The 23,107-nt window shown below is 40.8% G+C and overlaps 3 protein-coding genes and 1 long non-coding RNA gene across 9 annotated transcripts; 1 reads left to right on the plus strand and 3 right to left on the minus strand.

Annotated features, from left to right (window-relative positions):
• Window positions 1–1,264: 1,264 nt before the first annotated feature.
• Window positions 1,265–4,202, minus strand: gpatch11 (G patch domain containing 11). 2 transcript variants are annotated; one of them, XM_056760943.1, is made up of 8 exons: window positions 3,980–4,202; window positions 3,048–3,274; window positions 2,622–2,663; window positions 2,423–2,543; window positions 2,258–2,348; window positions 1,966–2,085; window positions 1,812–1,893; window positions 1,265–1,433 (listed from the first exon to the last, which is right to left on the minus strand). In XM_056760943.1, exons 1-8 carry the CDS (start codon window positions 4,027–4,029, stop codon window positions 1,375–1,377), a joined length of 792 nt encoding a protein of 263 aa, XP_056616921.1. In that variant the 5' UTR covers window positions 4,030–4,202; the 3' UTR covers window positions 1,265–1,374. The 2 variants fall into 2 exon arrangements, with proteins under 2 accessions (XP_056616921.1, XP_056616920.1); XM_056760942.1 differs by having other exon boundaries at window positions 3,048–3,308.
• Window positions 4,203–5,331: 1,129 nt separating this feature from the next.
• On the plus strand, window positions 5,332–9,022 carry LOC130432188 (uncharacterized). Of its 2 annotated transcripts, XR_008908441.1 has the most exons (4): window positions 5,332–5,462; window positions 5,596–5,649; window positions 6,548–6,611; window positions 8,848–9,022. It is a non-coding gene; the product is annotated as an uncharacterized LOC130432188 (long non-coding RNA). The 2 variants fall into 2 exon arrangements; XR_008908440.1 differs by having other exon boundaries at window positions 5,338–5,649.
• Window positions 6,343–20,259, minus strand: mypn (myopalladin). Of its 4 annotated transcripts, XM_056761465.1 has the most exons (21): window positions 20,146–20,259; window positions 17,925–18,776; window positions 15,635–15,810; window positions 15,507–15,552; window positions 15,043–15,361; window positions 14,888–14,962; window positions 14,497–14,641; window positions 14,322–14,345; window positions 14,132–14,248; window positions 13,300–14,047; window positions 11,875–13,224; window positions 11,617–11,758; window positions 10,751–10,810; window positions 9,352–9,573; window positions 9,086–9,235; window positions 8,920–8,996; window positions 8,007–8,133; window positions 7,725–7,932; window positions 7,469–7,634; window positions 7,239–7,372; window positions 6,343–7,156 (listed from the first exon to the last, which is right to left on the minus strand). In XM_056761465.1, the coding sequence occupies exons 2-21, from the start codon at window positions 18,767–18,769 to the stop codon at window positions 6,990–6,992; spliced, it is 5,298 nt and encodes a 1,765-aa protein (XP_056617443.1). In that variant the 5' UTR covers window positions 18,770–18,776; window positions 20,146–20,259; the 3' UTR covers window positions 6,343–6,989. The 4 variants fall into 4 exon arrangements, with proteins under 4 accessions (XP_056617443.1, XP_056617441.1, XP_056617439.1 ...); XM_056761463.1 differs by lacking the exon at window positions 20,146–20,259 and having other exon boundaries at window positions 6,343–7,151; window positions 17,925–19,823; XM_056761461.1 differs by lacking the exon at window positions 20,146–20,259 and having other exon boundaries at window positions 17,925–19,823.
• Window positions 20,260–20,448: 189 nt separating this feature from the next.
• cacul1 (CDK2 associated cullin domain 1) lies at window positions 20,449–23,051 on the minus strand. Its single transcript, XM_056761436.1, has 9 exons — window positions 22,841–23,051; window positions 22,671–22,749; window positions 22,283–22,409; window positions 22,084–22,186; window positions 21,901–21,996; window positions 21,716–21,818; window positions 21,534–21,623; window positions 21,319–21,457; window positions 20,449–21,237 (listed from the first exon to the last, which is right to left on the minus strand). Exons 1-9 carry the CDS (start codon window positions 22,949–22,951, stop codon window positions 21,198–21,200), a joined length of 888 nt encoding a protein of 295 aa, XP_056617414.1. The 5' UTR covers window positions 22,952–23,051; the 3' UTR covers window positions 20,449–21,197.
• Between the last annotated feature and the right edge of the window lie 56 nt (window positions 23,052–23,107).

Raw genomic sequence — 23,107 nt, forward strand, 5'->3', positions numbered from 1 at the left:
AACGATTAAGCTACGAATTGCAAATTTTGTATTAAATACTGGCGCTGCACATCTTTGACATGTTTTATTTTGGAAACATGTATTTGGTGTTTTGGAGAATAAAAGAGTTCACCATACTGTCAATTGTATTTATATCATTAATTGGATCCTTTTGTTAGCAAAATTTCATGTAAACAGATGTACATTTTCCGAAAAAAATAGAAATGGAACTTTACATTGATTCAATTAGATGAAAATTGTGTAATTTCCTTAATATTCTGTCGTAAACTACCCCTAGTGTTTGTTTATGTCTATGTTTTGATATTATTACTAGTGTCAATAAAAAAACTCTCATACTACACTTAAAGGGACAGTTTGTAGAAATTGCCGCTAGAGGGCGCACGATCAAAACAACAATCGTCTAGTTTGATGACGGTGTGTAGAAGCGTGGAATGATGGGATATGTTGTCTTCAACTCCACCGCTGATACGTCAATCAGACGGGAACGAGAAATCATGTTAGCAGAAGATGTAAAGTAATAATGTTGAATAAATGTTGCGTTTGATGAAATCATTTAATTTACATTATAATGAATTAGACTCGAGTAATGTAAGGGTTAACACTAAATTGTTAGTCATAGACGTTACAGTATTTGTCCAATTCGATGGTTTGATAACACTGCACAGTTTTAATTGTTCCAATCAATCATAGTAAAAGTTATTTTGATCGTACCATCCATCACTAAATCCCTGGTGTTTTGAGTCAGATCCGTGGGCGTGGCTTGTTGGTTTTGACAGTCTTTGGTGTTTCAAGTCTTACGAAACCTTCCCCCTCTACTTACTCTAACCATGTAGGTCAGACACGAAACACCAAGGATTTAGTGAGAGCCCTGTTTAGATTTTCTCAGGATTTAAAAGCGGTTGTAAACATTTGAGATATTGTAAGTACTCAGCTGAAAAAATATAACATTGGCCTAGTGGTTTGGGGATATTTTACTGCAAACTTCGTAAAAACTCTACCTTTAAGGTTAACTTATCAGACAGTACAAACTATTGAATAAACAGTCATTCATTTCTAGCCATTTTGAGCAGAGTCAGCATAAAAGGTTTAAAGTTCAAGCTTTTCCTAATGTGCAAATCACCATATGGCCGGATATTTTTAGTTTTCCATGGCCTGACTTGTAAATGAATTTTACAAGTTTCACATTTAAAAACATGCGTGCTTAATGTGAATGTTGAGTCTCTGCTGATCCAATCACTGAGTGACAGCATCACAAACACTTAAATACATCTTAAAATATCTTTACTTATTTCAATACAACACTTGACATTTAAATAAAACATGAATATTACACAGAGAGAGAGAGTTTAAAAGTGAAGTCCAGATGGGTGTTGGCTAGTCATCGTGATCAGCAGCCGTGTCACCGGGACAGTTTGACTTCAGGTCATCTTCATCTGTTGAAGAACAACACTTTACTTAAAGTTGTCAAGAATGACTAAAATCTATATGACTACAATACTGTAAAGATTTTCTTTTATTAGCTATATATTATATTATTATAAGTTATTTTAGGTCATACTAATTATATTAAAAAGACAACATTTCTACATTTGGCTAATGCACTGAATTAAATATTTATACATGACACCTATCTTCAATCTTTTTTATTTGGAACTGGACAGACGCAAAAATAAGAGATACAAGTGTTTAGACCTAATGAATGTTAAAAAACTCTGACTGGATGTTGTTTTTACTATCACACATTATATACAATAGTGTTGTACAGTTACCAGCATGAGCAGACATATTGTCTTAACATTACCCTTACTGACCATTGTATGCTGTCCCACACCATATGCAGTAAGAATGAACTCCTCGCAAATACGACGTGAGAAACTGCAGCTTGTCTGGAGGCTGTAAAGCAAGATAATAGTGTGAAAATCTGATATTTTATTTAAAGAAACATCACGTGAGGGTGAAACTCACAGTCAGATCGTCTTCGTCCTCATCCTCACTGCTGTGTGATGTGTCTTCCTCATCGAGCTCTGCCTCTTCATCTTTGAGGACTTCAGGCCAGTACCAGCTGTCCCTGGGAACCGTTACACCCTAAAATCAAGAAAATCCATTTAGAATACCGTTACGCGAACAGAAAAAGTCACAGATCCGCTTGTTAATATTTTATTTTATATCAAAAAATATGGGGGCACGTCCCATTCAGCATTGATGATGGAATGGAAGAGGGAAAAGAAAATCTCTATTTGAATGTTTATTTCATGACCTTCTGAGTGTCGAGCTGTTCACAGGCCCGTTGACTCTTGTTCAGGTCTATCAGTGTTTGACGTTCCTCTCTTTCTGTTCTTTTTCGCACTCTGTGTTATAAACAAACTCGCATTAAAACACGTTCAAGAAACAAAGAAACCACAAGTATGATATGACATCACACCTGAAATCCTCCAAAGATTTCTTCTCCCCCTGCTGTTTCATTTGCACCTTCTTTCTGTAGTTCTGCAGTTCCTCTTCAGCTTTCCTTTTCTTCAGTTCTTCCATTCCAATCCCACCTCTGTCTACAAACCGTGTGTGTGTGTAAAACCTTAAAACCGTCCTCAATAATTAAGATGATGAAGCAGATGAAAAACACCAACCTGTTTTAATGTTCATAGGAACCGGCTCTACTCGTCCAGCCCCTGCAGCATGAAAACAGAACAGGTATTTCCATTTAAATTAAATAAGACATGTCACAGTTACGTTATCCCCACTTGTCCTTATTGAGGGAAACCTCGAGACAAACACATCAAGGCATTTAAAAACAAACGTTTCATTATTTTGTGGCTATAAAAAGATTTCTAGTAAAACAGAAGGACACAATGGGGTAAATGTTTATGTATTTGATGGTCCGGTTATACTTTAAACGATCAGACTTTGTTCTTCAAAGGTGCCTGAATAATACAAAAGCTTTTCTATTGAACAAAAAGTTGTGATTTATAACAGAAAACACAAATGTAAAATACGGTTGTTTCTTCTGAAACACTAAGGAGGACTACAGGAATTAAGAGTTGAGCATCACTGGCCTTTCTTTCCGAGTCCTTGTCCTGCTTTATAACCCATCTTCTGCAGTAATGCAAAGCCTTTATTGTGTGTGCTGATGGAGTTCTGCAGCGCTGCTTCTCGACTCTCCTGCTCCTGCTCCTTGTAGCTCTTCTGACGGTTTTTAATATTCTTCTCTTTTTGCAGGGTTTCTCTTCTCATGGCTTCCTTCGCACTTTTCACCATCGGAACACCAGGTCGAACATCTGGGCTGTTTGTGTAAATAAGCATTAAACATATCGAAACTACGACAGGTTTATTAATTGTTTTATAGATCCAGTGCAAAACTTAATCAAATGCATGTACATACAGACAGATGTGAATCTTTAAGTGCGGAGTGTGTACATTTGTATTAGCCTCTCAGACAGACAGAGAGACAGACAGACAGAGAGAGAGAGAGAGAGAGAGAGACACATTCATGTGTTGTTACTAGGGGCCGGTGTTATGCTGAAAAATGCACCCCCTGCCAGATAATGCACAGGGGGTGCTTAATCTGGCAGGGGTGCATTTTTCGGCACAACACCGGTTGAATTAACTGCTTAGACTAGTCTTACAAGTTAGTCATCCAATTTTTTTCTTCAAAACTGGTCATAACTTCTTTAAATCAGTGAAATATAAAGGTATATTGGTCTGATTAAAATCTAAAAAGTAAGACTTATTACTCTTAACAAATTGCTATTCAGTGAGACTAGTTTTTGAGACACAGTCTTAACCTAGCGGCTGTGTTTATCCAACTGGCCCTAGCGTGACATAATCAACGAAATATTTTATACAGGTGTCCTCTCACAGCAGGCTTTTAAATGCAGTATTGGTCTAACCCTAAAAGAGCAACATCATCAACATACGAGTGTTAAAAAAACGATAATCAAATGTTTTACTTTATAATCTAACAACTAAGTTATGTGTCAAAACTCACATTTGGTTGAGAAACGCATCCGACATGTAGTCATCTTCACCATCAGCCATTTGAGTAACGTTAGTCACATAAAACGAAGAATGAAGAAAAACTACTGCTATATTTGTAATGTTTGAAACGCTTGAGTTTGTTCCGTACAGTAAACGTGTCCGGGTGGAACACAGAGCTTCTATAAATGTGTCCGGCGTTCGGTGTATAGTGTGTGTCGCGTGTCGCTCCCCGATCCGTCCCGGAAACACGATTTGTTCCGCGCATGCGCGAAAGTGCGTCTACTTCCGGCCGAAATAATTTTCGGCAAACACGATTTGTTCCGCGCATGCGTGAAACTCCGTCTACTTCTGTTCGAAACAATTTACGGCAGTTTTAATAAAAAAGTTGTTTGTCCATACCGGAAATATTTTTTTAAATAAACTCTGTATAAAAAAAGAGCAATTAACACCAAAAGACATCAAACATATTACAAATGATAATGGTTTGGTGAAACGTACGGAGGGATACACAAGGAATCCTGTAAAGAGTGAAAAGTAGTTTTTCTCTAATAATCTTTATGTTTCTTTTTATTATATTTTTTGATTCCAAGAAAATACAATATGACAAAATATTATATGTCAGGAGTGAGAAACTGATTTTTATATAAAAATACTTCTTTATTTATAGAAAAACTATAAAACTTAAAATGAATATGTTTATTAGTGATTCTCTTAAAACCTTTTTTTTGGCAAAATATGTCAAGGTTAATATGTGGCACAAATTGATAACCTAATTAGATTATTGAAATCCTTACATGGTTGCCCTTGACAAGCAGGATTTTCAGAATTCATCCAATTTATTTTTACATTTGTTCCTTATTTTCTTTAGTAATTCACTAAATCTCACCCCCCCACCCAGCCTCTCTCAATCACACAATCAAACACCTATTAATCTACTTAAATTGCTGATTGAGGAACAGGACATTGACCTTACATTTCTAATATTTTAACAAATGTCTGCGTTTAAGAAACACACAGAAAAAGTTATTTATGTATTTATTACATTTATTTACACATTTGGTTATTCCAAACAACAACCCAAACCCCACCCACCCACTCACTCAACCTAACGACGCTCTGAAGGACAGTCAGGAATCTCTCTTTTTAAGAGAAATTTCTGAAGTCGTTCATAAAACACAAACGAATCCATTTTTGTACTCTCCAATATCACCACTAACAGACTGTCGTAAAACGTCTGCGATAACAGGAAGTGGTGCCAATTGAAACGCATCGAGTCGACTGTCGTAAAAACGGGATTTACAGGAAGTAGACGCACTTTCGCGCATGCGCGGAACAAATCGTGTTTCCGGGACGGATCGGGGAGCGACAATGCGTTCTAATTGGCGCCACTTCCTGTTATCTTAGATGTTTTACGACAGTCTGTTAGTGGTGATATTGGAGAGTACAAAAATGGATTCGTTTGTGTTTTATGAACGACTTCAGAAATTTCTCTAGTCAGTCCTTAAAAATCAGTTTCTCACTCCTGACATATAATATTTTGTCATATTGTATTTTCTTGGAATCAAAAAATATAATAAAAAGCAACATAAAGATTATTAGAGAAAAACTACTTTTCACTCTTTACAGGATTCCTTGTGTATCCCTCCGTACGTTTCACCAACGTAAAAACGGGAATTACAGGTAGGATGTAGCCTTCATCTTCATTCTGGTGTTTTATGGCGGTTTGGCAAACCCACGAAAAGGTGCAGTACCGCCACCTACTGATCTGAAGTGTGGAGAGTACTTAGTTTTGGAAGAGAAAATAAAAAAAAACTTAATTTCTATATTCTAACTATTGTTCCTGTGATTTTTAGGGATTTAAATAATATTTTGTGTACTCTTGATTGCCTTGCCCCGTTTCCTAACAATACTTTAAAAGAGATATTATCCACTCCCAACCATCCTAATTCTTGTATTAATTGGGATCTCTCCCTAATGTAGCCTTCTTCTTATTTTTACCATGTATATTTGTGCAGAAATATGTTAAATATTAAAAAGTTTATATGGATTGTCAATATAACGGCTAATTGAATCTTGAATTGAATAAAACTGCTTAAGTACAGTTATGATCTTACAATAAAAAGAGCTTTGCACAGTTCACATTGTTCATCAGGCTGTGCACAGCTTGTTTACAATACAATATGACAAAAAAAGAGACTCCATCATTGTTTGAATAAATATAACTTTATGTTCAATCTATCATACATTTAGTATTTGCGTTGAAATATTCTACGGGTTGTAATGTAAAACAATACATTTAATAAAAGTCTTTGTAAACATTTACAATACTTTTATAATATATTATAAAACCTACTTTATCGCTCATATCCCAAAGCAGCATATTTCATCTTCCGTAACTATATTAAATAAACCTTTTCGTTCCTCATAAAATGCGGCATAAAAGAGTTTTCCTCTTATTTTAAACAGAATCAAATGTGATTATTACAGCTGGTGTTGGTCAGAATCAGATCACACATTTACACACAGAATTTGGTAAATCTACAAAACATGTTGTAAATTGTATTTATTCTATTCACAGATTCATAACCACAGTCTGAAAGGAGAGACAAGTAAACAAGTCAGCTGACACAACAACTAGTATGGTAATTTATAAATATATATGTATCTATATAGTCTCTCTATACATCTGACACATGCTTTATTATAACCTATAGAGAAGCAGTACGTGTACACTTTATGTGGCAAAAAAACATCACAAATAGCTTGAGTCTTATTTCGTTTAAGAGTTGATTGTCTAATAGACATGTCAGATAAAAAAGATGAAGAGTTCTACAGAGAACATTATTCTCATCATGTGCACATGTAAATATTGTGCCAGCAGGACGCATTTAAAACTCAGCTGCTCCTCTCTACTAAAAGACATCTATATTATTCCTTTCAATCCACGATGAGTCATGTGTCAGTATGTTGGGCATTGATGTTTAATTGTTATAGATGGCTTTTAAACCCTCAGCAGGCATCTACAGCTGCTCACTTTCTGACCGACAAGCAGAGAACATGACAGGACCGCCGTCACAGGTAGAAAAAGCAGATTTGATATCCAGACCCTGATGGCTCAGAGCTGCGTAACAGCTTCCGGTCAGCTGTGTTTTCCTCATGGGCGGATGGACGTGCTGATACCACTGAGCTACAGAAATGAAAAACATTCAGCTTCTCCGTTTAGTGCCGAACAGAAGTGAGAAGAGTTTGTGGTGAAAGAAATGCCTCACCGTAGATGTCTAATCTTGCTGTGCATGACGTGATACCGGCTTCGTTTTTGGCGGAAACGGTGTACCAGCCAGCGTCCTCTTTTCTGGTGGGTTGAATCAGAAGACAGACATATCCTGTGGCGTCCTGGTGCATGCTGGGATATCAGAGAGAAACAGACTTAGACGGTTGGTTCTTTAAATCAGATTGAGTCTTTTCTCTTCTTGGATTGGGTTAGGGGTTGTGACCTCACCTCAGTCTCTCTTTGGAGTGAGAGATGGTGTCGTTATCTTTCTTCCAGTAAATGACCGGTTGTGGCATTCCAATCACGCGGCATTCCAAACGCAGCGGCGCTCCTTCTGCCACGCCTGTGTTCTGCAGCTTCTCCACAAACTGCGGCGCTTGTTTCATCTCTTTCTCTGTATGAGAGGAGAAACAGGGTTGAGTATTTGAGGAGGCACTTCTGTTATGTCATGATGATGATGATGTCAGTCGGAAACAGATCTCACCCACGACTCTCAGCTCCAGACAGAAAGAACTCTGGCCCGCTTTATTGGAGGCGATGCAGGTGTACGTCCCGTCATCGGCTTGAGTCAGAGGATCGATAACCAGAGAATGAACCCCATTCTCTCTCACCAACATCCGATGGCTGACGTCAGGATATATGGGCCTTCCGTTGAGGAGCCACATGATCTCGGGATGAGGTAATCCGCTCACCTGCACAGCAGAAGAAGAGACTGAAACATTTCTGGTTGGTGACGTCATGCTGCATTTGTCAGAATGGTCGCTACCTTGCAGTCTAATCGACAGACACGGCCTTCATGAGCGAACATGTCTCCAGGTGCCTGTAGAAAGTGAGGACGGAAGAATCGCTCCTGCGCCAGCTCTCCTTCCACCTCCTGGACACGCGCCCGGACTCTACGTTATATGAATCAAAGACGAGAGGTCTTCAGTCGCTGTTATGTGAGGGATAATGTACAGGCGGCCGGTTGTTATGTCAGAAAAATCCCTGACAGTGTGATCAGGACGTGAGACGGAGGGTCTTGTGTCATACTGAAGGGGTTTATTTGGCGATAACTCCCGGTTGCCTGTACATTATCCCGTGTATAACACAGCTACTTGCCACATAAGAAAAAAACTGGAAATGAAATGTGAATTTAAAATAATTGATTAGCTCATTATACTGAATGCAGACCTTCTGTGAGGAAAATACGTTTGGTTTCGGTTTTAAAGCAAGAAACTACGTTCAAAAGTCACGAACAGGCAAATTGGTTGAATCATTTGTAAAAATAATGTCATATATGTTATTAAAAGATATATTTACATTTAATTTTGTGTAATATTAAACTGCCCCTTTCAAAATGATTTGCAGCATCTGGGTTACAGGTTGTTATTAGTTTTGAGCAGTTGTTATTTGAAAATAACAACACTTGGAATGCCGCGACAGGCCAATCAGAATCAAGCATTCAAATGAGCCGTGTTATAAGAGCACACAACACGCAGCAGCATGCTTTGAAAGGATGACGACATAAACCTTTTGTTCAAACATGAGACGCATTTTATTCACTTTTAAAGTCTGAAGAACCCAAGAAACTTTTGTAACACAAAGATTCTGATCTTCTTATCTTATAGAACGCTGTGCTGACCAGAATCCAGTAAGACTTCAGACCGGAGATAGTCAAAGTGATAAATGTGTGAAGTCACCTCTGAGAGTGAACCACGGGCCGGTTTCTCACAGGACCCGTCTGAACAATCAAGTGTCCGGAACAGCTTATCCTGCCCTGATCATTTAAAGAGACAGACACACATTAGTCACAGGGCGTCAAGGTTTGGCTGGACAGTGACAGAAGAGTTTGGTGAAGTCAGTGACCTGTGGATTGGCTGCCATGACGGTATAATTTCCATCATCATCACTGCCGGCAGCTTCTATGTGTAAAGAACACGTCCCGTCACCTTCTCTGATCTTCTGATAGTGTTGGTTCTTCTTCAAAATCTGTGTTCCATCCTTAAACCAGTAGACCTGTGTGTAAATAAGAGTGTCTGAATGTGAAATTCTGAAACTCTACAAATGAATTTGAGAAGTGAGCTGATCATGTTTCTGCTGTGGTGATGTGATGTAAGACGTGCGGTGTTCACCTTTGGCACTGGAATTCCAACAACTTTACAGGTGAACGTGACTGGAGCTCCCTCCACCGCCCGGAAGTGTTTGAGTTTCTTGTCAAAGATGGGTGCGATACATCTTCCAGAGGGAATTTCATCGTGTTGAACTTCCTCGTCTGATTCTTCCACCGGCGTTCTCTCCAATCGAAACTCAATCTCACTCAAAAGTCTCTGCTCAAAGTTTGACATCTTGTATTCCTACGAATAAAACACACATAAACGTAATCTTTCATTCTGTAAACGCAACAGCTCTTCGTGTCCTGCACGGTCGGTTGACCCACTTTTGTGACTTCATTTCAAAACGTTTTAAAGAAATACACAAGAATCACTGGAACGTCTTAAAAACGCTGGCACAGACCAGCTCACGACGGTTGCTATGGTGATCACTGTGTCGACATTTATATCCCTGCGTGTCTGTGCCTGAATGTGTACATGACGTGAGTTCACACCCATGATGGTTGTGTAGTGTTTTTGACATTGGAGTCACAGGAACACACACATGCAGAAAAGCTTCAGAGAGCGAAAGTGTGTCCTGTAACTGCATCTGAGTTCTGAATCAATGCAGTCACGTCTATTAATACAACACAACCCTGCCTCACGGACTCAAATCTCATTATACACTGTTCTCTCAGTTTTATTTCCAGGATATCTCAGGTCCTGTGGACAAAATGGTGTTGTTTCAACCCACGGTTTGGTTAAATATTGACAACACCACTGTGGACCCTAACTAAACCAATCTTATTTATCTTGTCATGTATATGAAGGAGTTCCAGTATTACAATGACATCAGATTAGATGAAGATAGAGATTCTTTGAAACATGAGGACACAAATGGAAGTCAATGATGTTAAACACAATGATGTGCTCATTATCATCCATGCAAGTGAATGAATGACAAAGATTAGATTAATATCAGCTCATCAACATGTAAACAGTGTTCAGTTGTTGTTTTCTGTTTTGATGAAACTAAAGGAGTAGATCACTTTCAAAAGAAATGTTCTTGATCATTACCCAGCCTCATGTCATCCAAGATGCGCACATCGCAGAACAGAGCAAGACCAGCATTTGTGTTCATAAAAAATATATTTTTTATGAGCTATGTTTTCACTTGATAAGATCTTTATTCATGGTCTGGTGTGGTTTAAAGCCATTTGAAGCTGCACTGAATCAATTTCACCTTCAAGTGTTTGGAGTCCATTGAAGTCACTATATGGAGAAAAATCCTGCAATGTTTTCATCAAAAACCTTCATTTCTTTTCCACTAAAGAAACAAACACATACACATGTTGGATGACATGAGGGCGAGTAAATAATCATCAACGTTTCTTTTGAAAATAAACTACTCCTTACGGTTGAACTAAAGTGATCCCGGTACCTCATGATAGTTAATGACAGTCGCAGTGGGAACATTTGATCCGAGCGGCCAGCTCACCTTCTATGGAGGAGAAGGATGAGGATGTAAACACAAACATCAGTCACACATCACGACACATGTGTGTGTTACTCTGACAAAAACACATTTCAGTGTTAATGTGATGTTTTACATATGTTATAACATAAAGAACATGAATAATGGACATTTACAGAGCAGTGAAGTTCATTCTAACTCTATCACCTTCAAAATGTTTCAAATGTGTATAAATGTATTTGTTCTGATGAACACAGATAAAGATATTTGTAAGAATACTTACAAGACAGATTAAGAAGACAGATCTTTGACCCCATTGACTCCCATAGTAGGAAAATTAACTTTATTATTGTTTTTGTTCTGTTCAACCCAAAAGTAGATATTTTGAAGAAAGTAGGACAGCAAACCGTTCTCGGGCACTTTTGACTACTATGGGAGTCAAAGGGGTTCAAGATCTGTCTGGTTATGAGTATTCTTCCAAATATCTTTCTCTGTGTTCATAAGAACAAAGACGTTTATTTGAAACAACTTGCAAGTGAGTAAACGTTATTTTTGGGAGAACTGACCCTTTACAACGTAGTTAATGAGTTTAACAACAATATGCTAATAAGCCTTTAAAACTGGTCTTATTCTAAATACTGTGTGTTCTTAAACAAGAATGAGAATAAAACTGTGATCCTTAAACAGCATCTTCAACACTTCCAACTTAGCTCCTCATCTTAAAATTAAACTGATGATTGTGTTCGACACACACGCCGACACAGTGATGACCCCTGACTCATTTTAACAAACAATTTTATTATGTTTTGTTATAACATCTGTCCAAAATGTACCTGCTGTCCAAAACGAAATGATTCATTTTTTAACTGTAGTTTTTTCTCAATATCTTGCAGCAGTGTTTCCCTGCTGTCTCGAATGTCGTCCTCTGACATTGTCCGCAGACCTCTGGGGTTCTTCTTCAGTGCACCTTGAGGTCTATACGTGGACCAAAAACAGACCAGAACACACAGGGTCATTGGAGGGAACCGAAAGAGTGTTTTGTCGAAGCTCAGTCCCAATTTAAATGACATTCTGATGGAATGTCTACTCACCCGAGAGGAGCTCTCTTAGGCAGTCCCATGGCATTGGTGGGAGGAGATGTTGGCAGCGAGGGCAGGACAGAACTGAGGAAGGCCACTGGATTTTGGATGGGACTGGGGCTGGAGCTGCTTGAGGTGGGTGAAGAAGCCTGTGGTGGTGACTGAGGTCTAAAAGCAAAGACTAGGCCAGGAGGAACTAGAGGGGGTGAGGACATGAACGCCGGCGGGCTGCGTGGACATTCCAGGATCCTTGTTGGCAACTTTCTCTGGGATGGGGCAAACTGGTTAACGGGTGACATCTGTTGCCGCGTTGACTTTGGGAAGATCTGCGCAGCTAATTCATGAAGCATCGGAACGGGGGACTCCGTTGGAGAAGGACTCCTGAGGGGAGACAGGGTCTGGGCAGCAATGAAATCCTTTGGTCTGGTGTAGCTGAAGCTCTGGGTGGAGATGGGAATCATGGCAGGAAGAGGAGGCTGGGTGGTGGAGTTCAGTGGTGGAACAGACACCGGTGCAGGTGAGGGACCATTTAACACTTGAGGGGACGTGACCTTACTTATCCATGCAACACTTTGAGACTTTGTGTCTTGTATTAACGTGACCGGGCGAGTAACCGGGGTGGTGTTTACCTTAGTTACAGTGTTGTTTACCGCTGCTGCATCAGGTGTTATCGGTGGCTGTGTTTTAACAACAGTCATGACTGTTTCACTGAAGGGAACAGAGTTCATCTGCGGCGTAGGGTTCATATTTCTTTGAGATATGTGAGTGGGGGGGCTCAAGGGGGGCATATTGAACATGCTGTTGGTGTTTGGTTGGGTGGGAAAAGCTGGGATAAACTGATTTGATTGAGCCAGAGGGATGATGGGAGGCGCTGCTGTTAGAGGGCTGAATGGCATCGGGGCAAGCGGAGCCATGTTGAGTTGAGTCACTGGTGACATGATCTGAGGGGCCGGCAGTGGCATCACTGTCGTCTGGGTTATGAAGCTAGAGGGAACCACACTGTGTGGAATACTATTTAACAAAGCATTAGAGACGAGGTTTGGTTGAGGTGTTTGGGGGTTGTTGAATAAAGCGTTGGCTAATGTACTAAGAAGGGGCAAAGATGCACTCAACTGGGGTACAGGTGCTAAAGGCTGTACAGGAACAGAGGCAGAAATCAACTGTGGAACTGGAGTAGAGTTCATGACACGGGGAGTTCTGAGCTGTGAAGACCCTGAATTTGAAGAAGACTGAAGCGGCATGACAAACGGTGCCTCAAAACTTGTGCTGTCAGAATGTGGAGACTCTTGACTTGGAGAGACTTTGCCCTGCTGCTGTTCCAGAAGCACCTGGTTGTGAAGAATCTGAAGTTGCACCGGGTCTCTAGTATGAGGCACAAACAAAGATGTTAGATTTTACTCTGAAGTTGTCATACAACACAGTGAAAAGGGTACTCACAACTTTGGTTTAGCCAACACTGGCGGTGGTGCTTTGTTGGATTTCTCTTCGTCCTCTTCATCTTCTGGAAGTTTAAAGGTCACCCGGAGACCCACTCGAGAACTGGAGCGTGACTCGTTGTGATTGACTAACAGCCTCTCAGATCTAGTTTTGAGGCAAGAGGTCGGAGGATCCGGTTGGGGATTAAGAGGGGGACGCTCGTGATGGTTACTGGAATCTTCTGGCGGGGGGTCGGGGCTTGATTTTGACCCAACCTGAACGTTTTGTAACGGTTCAACCCAGGAAACCACATCAGAGCTAAAGGTGGAGGCTGATCCATTGGGTAGACATTGGGTCACGTCTGTGGAAGACTTAAAACCAGAGTCGCCTGAATCAATGTGTGATGAGAAAGTTTTGAGAGGTCGGTGTTTAGAGTCAGAGTTCATCAGCTCAAATTGAGGAACACTGAAGCTGAGCGAATCTAAACGAGGTAAACTAGATCTGAAGGTATCTGAGTGGAGCTGTCCAATACTGAGCGGGTTTAGGTTGGGCAGGCTAGTGGTGAGGTCATGTCGAAGTCCACTTCCATTGCTCTGCGTGTCTGACTGTGTTGAGCCTGACCTTAGAGGGTCAAGAGAAAGCACACTCGAGTGAAGTTTGTGGTTTAGCAGAGGAACATCTTCACACTTCAAAGATGATGTAGCTGGAACCTTTTGATGACATGATTCCGTCATCAGGCTCGTTGCTTTTGAGCTCTTATTGTTGCATCCTATTGATTCATACAAAAAAAGATTCATCCACCATGATCTACAGAAGATGATGTATTTTTATCCCACCAATAAACTGAAAATACCTTTCACCCTCAGCCCTGCGATACTAGAGACTGTGCCGTATTTATTACTGGCTGTGCAAGTAAATGTTCCAGAATCCTCCGGAAAGACCTCCGCGATGACCAGCGTGCACATCTCCTCTAGAGAGGATGGTTCTGGTTAGAGTCATGAAACGTTTAGCATAAAAACACAGCAGCATTGAACTCCACCTACCAGACTCAGCCATGGACCTTGGCTCTGGAAGAAAAAAGGGGACGCAGCAGGGTTACAGATTGTCCAAAGCAATTTAAGTATGAAGAACAATTCATGCATGAGTTTGGGAAGGCTGAGACACGTTCTGGAGTTACGGTGGGACTTTCAACAATGTAAAAGTGAAACACAGACATACTCTTCTGGAGGATCCTGAAGTCCGGAGAATCATCGATCAGTGTTCCCTCTCTGTACCAGTCCACTTTAGGGGAGGGAACACCTTTCACTTGGCACTCCAGCACCACCAGCTGACCCTCTTGTGCCAGAACCTCATCCTGAAGATTCTGCATCACACGACAAGCATTTATTATAGCCTTCAGATAAAAACACGATGGAACAACACAAGACTTATTCTGCATAACTGGCTGTACAGGGGTGTGGTGTTTGTCAGGGAATGAGTTCAGTCAGGGGTTATGTGTGTGGTTGTCTGAGTGTTCTGACACATCCCATCCTCCTGGATATATTGAGCCAGTTTGAATCTATGTCGTTTGTTGGACTTTGCAGATATTTAGCAGGTGTGCTTTCTCTACCTTTGTAAACACAGGAACTGCCATTATGGGTCTGACGTCGAAGCTTTGAAGAAAACTACTGCTGCCATTTAGATCCTGAAGAGAAGCACACACATGTACTGTAGTGATAGAAAGAGCATGTAGAGTGTGTCAGAAGAATGCAGGATTTGACTTACCTCAGTGTTGCTCTGTTGAGATGTTAACAGTGTGTCTGATGTATCTGGAGGTGATGCTGGAGATTCAGTGGGAGTGGGCTCTATCAGGGCCGTCTGCTGGACTTCTGATGTGGATTCTTGCTCAGCTATTTGAGGGCTGATAAACACACATGTCAGATGTTCTGTATCTTCCGGGTCAAAGGTCATCTGGGTGTGAGACGCTGAAGCTGCTTGCTGTTCAAGGCTGGAGATTGTCAATGTTGGTGTGGAGTCTTGAAGAAACGTGTCGGGTGTTTCTGAGATCACATCAGTCTGGGGCGGAGGAGATCTGTTATGAAGCCTGAAACATCAATGTAGGTGACGATATGACGACATGATGATATGATGCACCAACGACAGAACATTGAGAGAGAAGCTCACGCTAATAACAGCTTGTATAAAACACATTGAGTTTTTCAGATGTCAATTTAAGTGTTCACACTCACTGGGCTGGAAGATGTTGCTCTCCTTCAGAATCTGATGATGATGCACCTTAATTAAAACACAAATTTTCTTGTTAGATTTTTCCCTCATGCTCAGCTGCTCTCATTCTTTTAAAGATGTTTTTCCTAACCCTCAATGTAGATTTCGGCCGATGTGGAGTCTGTCCCGCAGAAGTTGGAGGCGAAGCAGGAATATCTTCCTGTGTCTTCTTCAAAAGCTTCAGCGATGATCAAAGAGTGTCGATCTCTAATACTGATGATCTGAATATCAGGACTGTTTTCCAGCTCTTTACCCTCACAAAACCACCTGAAATACACCAGAACTTACACAGAGATCCGCAAGAGCAGATGAAAACTTCACTGAACCAACAAACATTTCATGACCAAAAGTGGACACAACTTCTGTTTGAATATCAGAAAATCATCAAATCAATTGACATTTATATCTCTTTATAAATCAATTGATCACCAAAGATCATTATAAAAACACACAGTTCTCCAGAATGTACAAATAATAACAATAGAAATGCCCAACAGACAAAACCTGGTATGTGTGATCTGTGATCTCAAGACAAATGATTCACACCAGAAACACAAATCATCCAGTACTACAAGAATGGCATTTATCAAGCGATCAATCCACACAACTTTATGTGTCATCTCTCACCTTCTGTGACTGCTTGAGATAAGAAATCTTGTCCCTGACTTTATAGAGCACAGATCCATCCGTATGCTATGACATGAGTGTTCATTCATTTCTAATGAGTAAGAGTCGACTTTAGAAGTCCAAGCTGTGTGTGTGTGTGTGTGCGTGCATGAGACAGCTGCTCCTGTTTCTTCATTTATCTCAGACAAACTCAACACAAACAAACCATTCATTCATACACAACAACACACATTGACCATCTTCATACCACAATAACTGTAATGATTAAAGCGTGATATCTGTAGTAAAACTAGAGTATAAAGTAAAGTAAATTTACACCTTTTCATGAAATGAGTCCATCTGACAAAAATATCAACAACTCATGAAGACATTATATAACCTGGAAAAATATATTTCAGAATTTCCTGCCAATCAGTTAGGCCGAAGGATGACATGTGATTTTTCACATTATCAGATGGGATCCCAGTTTGTGTGTGTGTGTGTTAATGGAGAGATGATCTAATGATTGTGACATCACAGTCAGCTGACGGCACATAACACACGACTGACCGCAGTTGTCACGACATGTCATGTGTCAAACACTCGCTGAAAAAAACCTGTGTTTCCTTGACCTGTCAGTGTGGGAAGTTTGCTTTGAGTTGTGTTACACTGTGTCCATTTCAATCCACATCACATTCATACACAACAGAAACTGTTCTCATGATTCACCCTTCAGTCAGTCCGGAGGTGTTCGATGTGCTTTATGTTATGTTAGGAACCTGTCTGAGAGCGACTCTTCCAGCACTTAATACTAAAGATCGCCTCTCTTCAAAACACAATGGTTTTCATTTCCAAATGAATTATTCAGTCAGTTTCTTTCTTTCTTCTTTATAATCTAAATCCTAAAATCTTTATCACTAGAAAGATGTTAAATGGTCTTTATAGAACCACAGATATGGAGAAAGAATGTTTAAGAAACCTACACAACGGCACAAAAGTTTGTCTAAGAATCAATTTTGTTTCTTGCAGCTGTGCAGCTTTGGATAAAAGCGTCTGCCAAATGCCTAAATGTCAATCATCAGAAGATATTCTTCTGTCCTCGAGATGTATTCAGACACACTTGAGTTCTCTTTGAGATCAGGTGGTGTTTACTCATGAAGAAGACTCAAGATGTTCATTTAAACACTTACATTCTCACAGCATCACATTTCTAATGTGGTAAAATTAGAACGGCTGAGGTCAGACTCATGCTCAACTTTCATCTTTGTGCTGAAAACATGATGAACTAGATTAGAATTGGCTGTCAAACACTAATGCAAGTGGTGTTTTCTTACTGGCTCCAGTCTCTATAAAAATCTGTCTCGGGTTCCCTTTCATTGTAAAATCTGTGAATATTTCAGATGTCTCTTTCTCTCTCTCTCTATAAGACACCTGATTGAATTCCTCAGCTTGTTAGTGTGTTAACTGGAGAGACTAAACAACACTCACCAACATCAGAAACAGCAGACTGAGAAACACCTGCTTAAAGTAATAGTCCAGAAATCATGTCGTGAGTTTCTTTCTTCTTCAGAACACAACAGAAGATACATTGAAGAATGTTGATCATCAAATCTCCATTGTATGGACACAAAACCAACGTGACATTTCTCAAAATATCTTCTGTTGTGTTCCACTGAAGAAAGACTCACATGAGGTGATGAAATAAACGATGAGAGGTATCTGAGCTGTCCCTGGTGAATGTGTGAGTTTTGTATCAGTAATGATGAAGATCTGACCTGATTTCAGGTGTGGGCAGTCCTCTCACGACACAGTCCATCTGGACCTTACTGCCCTCTGGAACCTCTCGGCTCTTGAGTTTCTGAATAAATTGTGGAGGTTCACACATGGCAGGTTCCTCCGGCTTCTCACGTTGACTTTCACACGGACACTCCAGTGGCTCCTCCTCCTCCATACAAACTTTCTCTAAGACTCCATCCATGGGTTTGTCAGACTCTAAGGGTTGCTCGTTCGCTCTTTCTCTGTCTTCAGAGTGAGAGGAGTATGAAGAGGCGTCCAGCTGGGCTTTGTTCTGGTGTCGACTGCGATGGCCTTTACAAGAACGAGGCCGAATTCGCTTGGAACTGTTGGCTTTGAAGAGAGAAGAAAGCTCCTCGATGAAATCAGCCGCCTTGTTGAGGAACTCTTTCTTAGATTGTGGCTCTACACCGTACGGAGCGTTTCTCGAGGGTCTTTTGAAGTCTGGAGGAGGTTCCCTTGACGTTCTGATGTTCCTCACCGACTTGTCTCGGACGCATGGCTGGGCCGGGGTCTCGACGGCCAGTTTGTCTGATGGAACGCTGGAATGATGTCCCTCAGATTTGTGCTCGTGGCTGAAGGCTTTGCTGGCCAAATCCACGCTCTTATCCAACTCCTCCTGACTCAAGAAAGCAGACAGATCCGGGAACGGAGCATCCGGTCTTTCAGCAGAAGGGTCGGCTTTCTCTTTCACAGCTCCGTACACCAGACGTCGAGGGGAATCTAAGCAGCTGGATTCAGCATGTCGGTGATGAGCATCAGACAGATAACTGTCTCTCAGGAGCTGCGACAGAGATGTGGGCTGATCCACCGTCTGATCCTGCATGACTCGACTAATAATCATAGAGAACATTACTGTGAAACACACACCGTCACATAACTGGGACAGAAGTAGCATTATAAAATGTGCTATTCTGTCAGTACAGATGTAAATGCTACATTCAGATCAATGAAGACAAATCTGAAAACAACTTGGTCATCATCCTCACAGCATGTCAAACCTGTGTGAGTTTACAATAGTAGGAAAACATCCTACGGTACTGTTATGACGGTCAAAAAACATTTAGTTAGATTCTAGAACATTCTTCAAAATATCTTCTTCTTTTCACAAAGACGTGTACACAGGTTTGGAACGACTTGAGGGTGAGTAAATTCTGAAGGATTCTTTTCTGTTCTGTAAATCCACACAGAATCAGATCTGAAGTCAGATTGTGCTCCAGAGCTCATCACAGCCATCGCTCCAAATCTAAAGTCTTCCACCTCATAAGAAGAACAAAGACACGTGAAGACAAACTCCTGTTGACATCAGAGTTTCAGATGTGACTTTATTAACCATACAGATATCACATCTGCTTTTACATTCAGACAATGTCAAAACACTTTTGTTATGGAGCCGTTTAAAACGTGGGAATAATGTATTTAAAAAGGGACAGTTTACCCCCAAAAAATTTTTTTGGTCATTATTTACTCAGATTATTCCGAACCTGACAACATTTGAACAAACAGATCCCTCCATTGGCTCTCATGGTATTTATTTTCCAAACTATAGCAGTTCATGGGGGATGAAATCAGTTTGCTTTGTGACATTCTTACAAATATCTTCCCTTGGGTCCAGCAGAACTTAACAGAGGTTTGGAACAATCTGAGGGTGAGTGAATGATGACAGAATTTTCATTTTTGGGTGAAGTTTTTTTAATTATTCGTTTTGTGTTTTGTCCATACCTATCTTCATTCTTAAAACTTTGGGTTTTTATCTTCATAACAGTCTTCAAACAGCATTTTATTTCTAAGAAAGGTTTGAGGAGGGTGTCCCTGATGTTACCGAATCTAGAAACACAATCTGCCCGCAGATGCTTCTGACACTCAAATAACACAGACTGGGATTTTCTCTCTCTCTCTCTCAGCTGCTGTGTTCATTAATCACCAGACCCCCCCACCCCCCCGGCAGAGATAATAATAGTAAGAGCTCACTTTACATGAACTGAATACAAACATATCATTATATATGATAACTTCTGCAAATTGAGAATAATCCTCAGAAAACTCTTCTACATGAGAGTCACTTCAGAAACACACGTGTGCACAGAAAAAAGAAAGTGTGATGACATTCCAGTCTAAAATAGAACCAGACACACAAGTGATGATGTTAAAGTGAAGCCATAAAATATTAGAGTCATGCTCGCAGAACACAAGATGATTTACCTTCAGTGTGACGTCCACAATCTACAGCACAGAACTTCAGTGTCCAGCTTCCAGACGTCACAATCCGTCCTGTAGTGAGTTAACCTTGAGTTTCTGCCACCCGAGGCGTCCCCAGCAGAAGAAATAACATTTGCTGGCAGCTCATTTGGAGGGAGGTGTGTGTATGTGTGTTGGGGGGCGGTGTGAGAAAACTGAGAGAGTAACGGCTGACCGAACACCAGCACTCATGCATTATGGGAGATTTCATACAAACATGTTTTTAAAATGAGCAGAATGTGTCACGTAAGCAACACAAGACAGACATTTAGAAAAAAACTCTGTTTATTAAACTCTGTGTTTAAAGGTTCATTCAAACTCGTCCACGCTTGTGTTGGATCGATGTGAATCAGCATTAACATCTGATGTTTGATATTACACACATGAACATGATTTCACTGTTATATGAAGAACTGCAGGTGAAGTACTTACAGTCTGAAAGTTAATATACAGGTTAGATCCGTTATTAGCAGCGCTTTATATTACATATCACACCACATCGTATGAAGAGTTATTTCTCATGAAAAGAACAAGGCAACAGTTACATGATTCATTGACACGCACATATCAAAATGAGCTTAAAGATGTGAATGAAAGAATGAAAGAAAGAAAGAATAAAGAAATGCAAAAGCCAAAGGCACATCATTCTTACTGTGTGTGTGTGTGTGTGTGTGTGTGAGTGTGTTAAAACAGCTTAAAACTACACTCGCAATAAAACTAATTTCTCTGTTTAGTAGTGATCCCTAAATGAAGAAGGTCAAAACTTCCAAAACATCATCATCATCATGTACTAGCAGAAGATCTCCTTCCTGTGTGTAAAATGAAACCTGTAAAGCAGAAGAGCTCCAGGTGTACGATGTGCTTTGTAAATACTGAGAGGTCACATTGATCATCACAGCAGCAGTTTTCTATAGCTTTTGGCAATTCTCACAATAATAAGATTTCTAGAAGTGAACATATGTGAAGTGCTTTAACAGACTGATGGTCTTTCAGAAGGTTTGAATCAGATACTGGTGTCACGACTCCTCGCTCGCTCTCTTCCGTGACTGATCGCCTCTGGAAACAGACAACAGATTGAGAAGTCAGGTTTGAGTGATCGGGTCTCTTTATCAACTGGTTCACGGAGGACAGCGTTACCTGCAGAAACCGTTCTGCGACAGCTCCAGCTGAAGCTTTTTGTCTTGAGCAGCGTAGAACGGGAGCTGAGATTCAAGAGCAGGAGGATGGATCTGAGGAATGAATCTAGAAAACAGAGCCGGGGCCAGAGGAACCCAATCTGTGGACAAAAACACAGAGTCATACAGAACATTGCAAAAAATATGAAGTCGTAAGAAACCTTCAGCAAATCTCACCCGGCCGGAGGCTGTGAAGACCTTTCATCACACTCGCCATCGTTGATGGTTTGACTTGAAATGGCATGGAATGAGCGTTTTGAAGAAGTGCTGATGAAAAATCAAAAGATAAAGTATATGTCACACAGATCTGATCCACATGCAAGAGAAACATCGGTGACGATGAGAGGATTTTTACTGACGCAGTAATGTGTGGACGTGTTTCTCTGCCACATGATCTGAGAAGAGCTTCATGAGATCCTCCCTCAGGTCTCTGTTCAGCTTCGTCTCGATGTAGAACTTGTTCTTCAACAAAACATTGTAACCACATCACTACACAACTCCTTGACAAGAATCTCAAGTCACAACAACAAAACAACATTTTTACCATATAGATAAAAACTGGAACGATGCAGTGCAGTGCAGCGGTGTACTGAGTCAGAGCAAAGTTGAAGTTCTCAATGAAACACTCCGCTGGACTGGCCTTCAAGAAACATCCCAGAATATTACTTCAATGCATTTGGCAGAATCTTTGCGGATTGTTGCGAGATTATTAGTTGAATCTGCTAACCTGCAGCTCTGAGGAAACTCTTTCCAGATGACCGGTGATTTTCCACATCAAGTCATTGTACAGCAGTTCAGAATGCTGCTGACACACACACTTATACACGTGACTGAAAAAACAACGACACACGTCTGACTTACTTATAACACACGCACACACACGCGCCAACGTACACACACATTAACACACATGGCACGGCAGGCACCTGTATATCTGTTCATATGAGATGGAGATGTGCTCCAGAGGACTCTGAGTGAGCAGCTGATCGATGGCTGAGTCCAGTTTGGGCCAGTACACCGTCCTGTACTCTTCTGCGCTCATCCCATTCATGACTGGACACACACATTCAACAACATCACACATGTTAACATGTCGCAGCAGCACTGAAGAATCTCTCTGGAGAAAAGCTGAATTGCATGACAAAATGACGATGATGATGTGAGACTGTGACTCTACAGATATTGAGCACGTCACAGCCTTCATCTTTAATGTGTACTACAGTAACAGCAGAGAATTCTCTGAAGCACGTGCAGCAGCCTGTCAATCATCTGAGTGATCACATGACTGTAATGTCTGACTGCAGCTGAACTCACGGAATCTGGAGGCTGAGCTGAGCAGCAGTGCGTCTGATTCACAAGTGTCACTGCTGCTGGAGTCCGAGTCCACACACACCTGCGCGCGCGCACACACACACACCTGTGAGTCGACATACACACAACATATACAGATATACACACATCCACAGAGATGAACAAACACACACCTGCGCAGGTGAGCGCACAGCGCGAGAGTTATGGTTGTGATCATCGAGCAGCTCGACATCTTCTTCCTCCATTTCATCCATTTGACTGGAGTAGCGGAAGAAGTTTACCATCACATCACATCACATCTGCGGCTCATGCATCATAAACACATAATCCTGTTTCTCTTCAGTTTGTTTTCTGGTCACTCCGCAGTGAGACGCCGACTTCCGTAAAATGGCGGACGGGTTTAAAGTAAAAGCTCCAATATCAAAATAAAAGTCCAACGT

Source organism: Triplophysa dalaica, chromosome 11, assembly GCF_015846415.1.
Source record: "Triplophysa dalaica isolate WHDGS20190420 chromosome 11, ASM1584641v1, whole genome shotgun sequence".
Classification (NCBI taxonomy): Eukaryota; Metazoa; Chordata; class Actinopteri; order Cypriniformes; family Nemacheilidae; genus Triplophysa; species Triplophysa dalaica.

Bases quoted from the DNA above. Each gene is read 5' to 3' on its own strand.
- cacul1 (XM_056761436.1), bottom strand. From the start codon at position 22,951: ATGGTAAACTTCTTCCGCTACTCCAGTCAAATGGATGAAATGGAGGAA. The intron at 21,997-22,083 runs GTTAGCAGATTC...TGTTTCTTGAAG, and splicing joins GAGTTTCCTCAGAGCTGCAG to GCCAGTCCAGCGGAGTGTTT. The intron at 21,819-21,900 runs GTAAAAATGTTG...GTTTTGTTGAAG, and splicing joins TTCCAGTTTTTATCTATATG to AACAAGTTCTACATCGAGAC.
- gpatch11 (XM_056760942.1), bottom strand. From the start codon at position 4,022: ATGGTGAAGATGACTACATGTCGGATGCGTTTCTCAACCAAAT. The intron at 3,309-3,979 runs GTGAGTTTTGAC...AACCTGTCGTAG, and splicing joins GATGCGTTTCTCAACCAAAT to TTTCGATATGTTTAATGCTT. The intron at 2,664-3,047 runs GCCAGTGATGCT...TTCATGCTGCAG, and splicing joins ACAAGGACTCGGAAAGAAAG to GGGCTGGACGAGTAGAGCCG.
- mypn (XM_056761461.1), bottom strand. From the start codon at position 18,841: ATGCTACTTCTGTCCCAGTTATGTGACGGTGTGTGTTTCACAGTAATG. The intron at 14,963-15,042 runs GTAAGTCAAATC...GCTTCTCTTCAG, and splicing joins CTCAACAGAGCAACACTGAG to GATCTAAATGGCAGCAGTAG. The intron at 14,346-14,496 runs GTATGTCTGTGT...TTTTTCTTCCAG, and splicing joins CTTCAGGATCCTCCAGAAGA to AGCCAAGGTCCATGGCTGAG.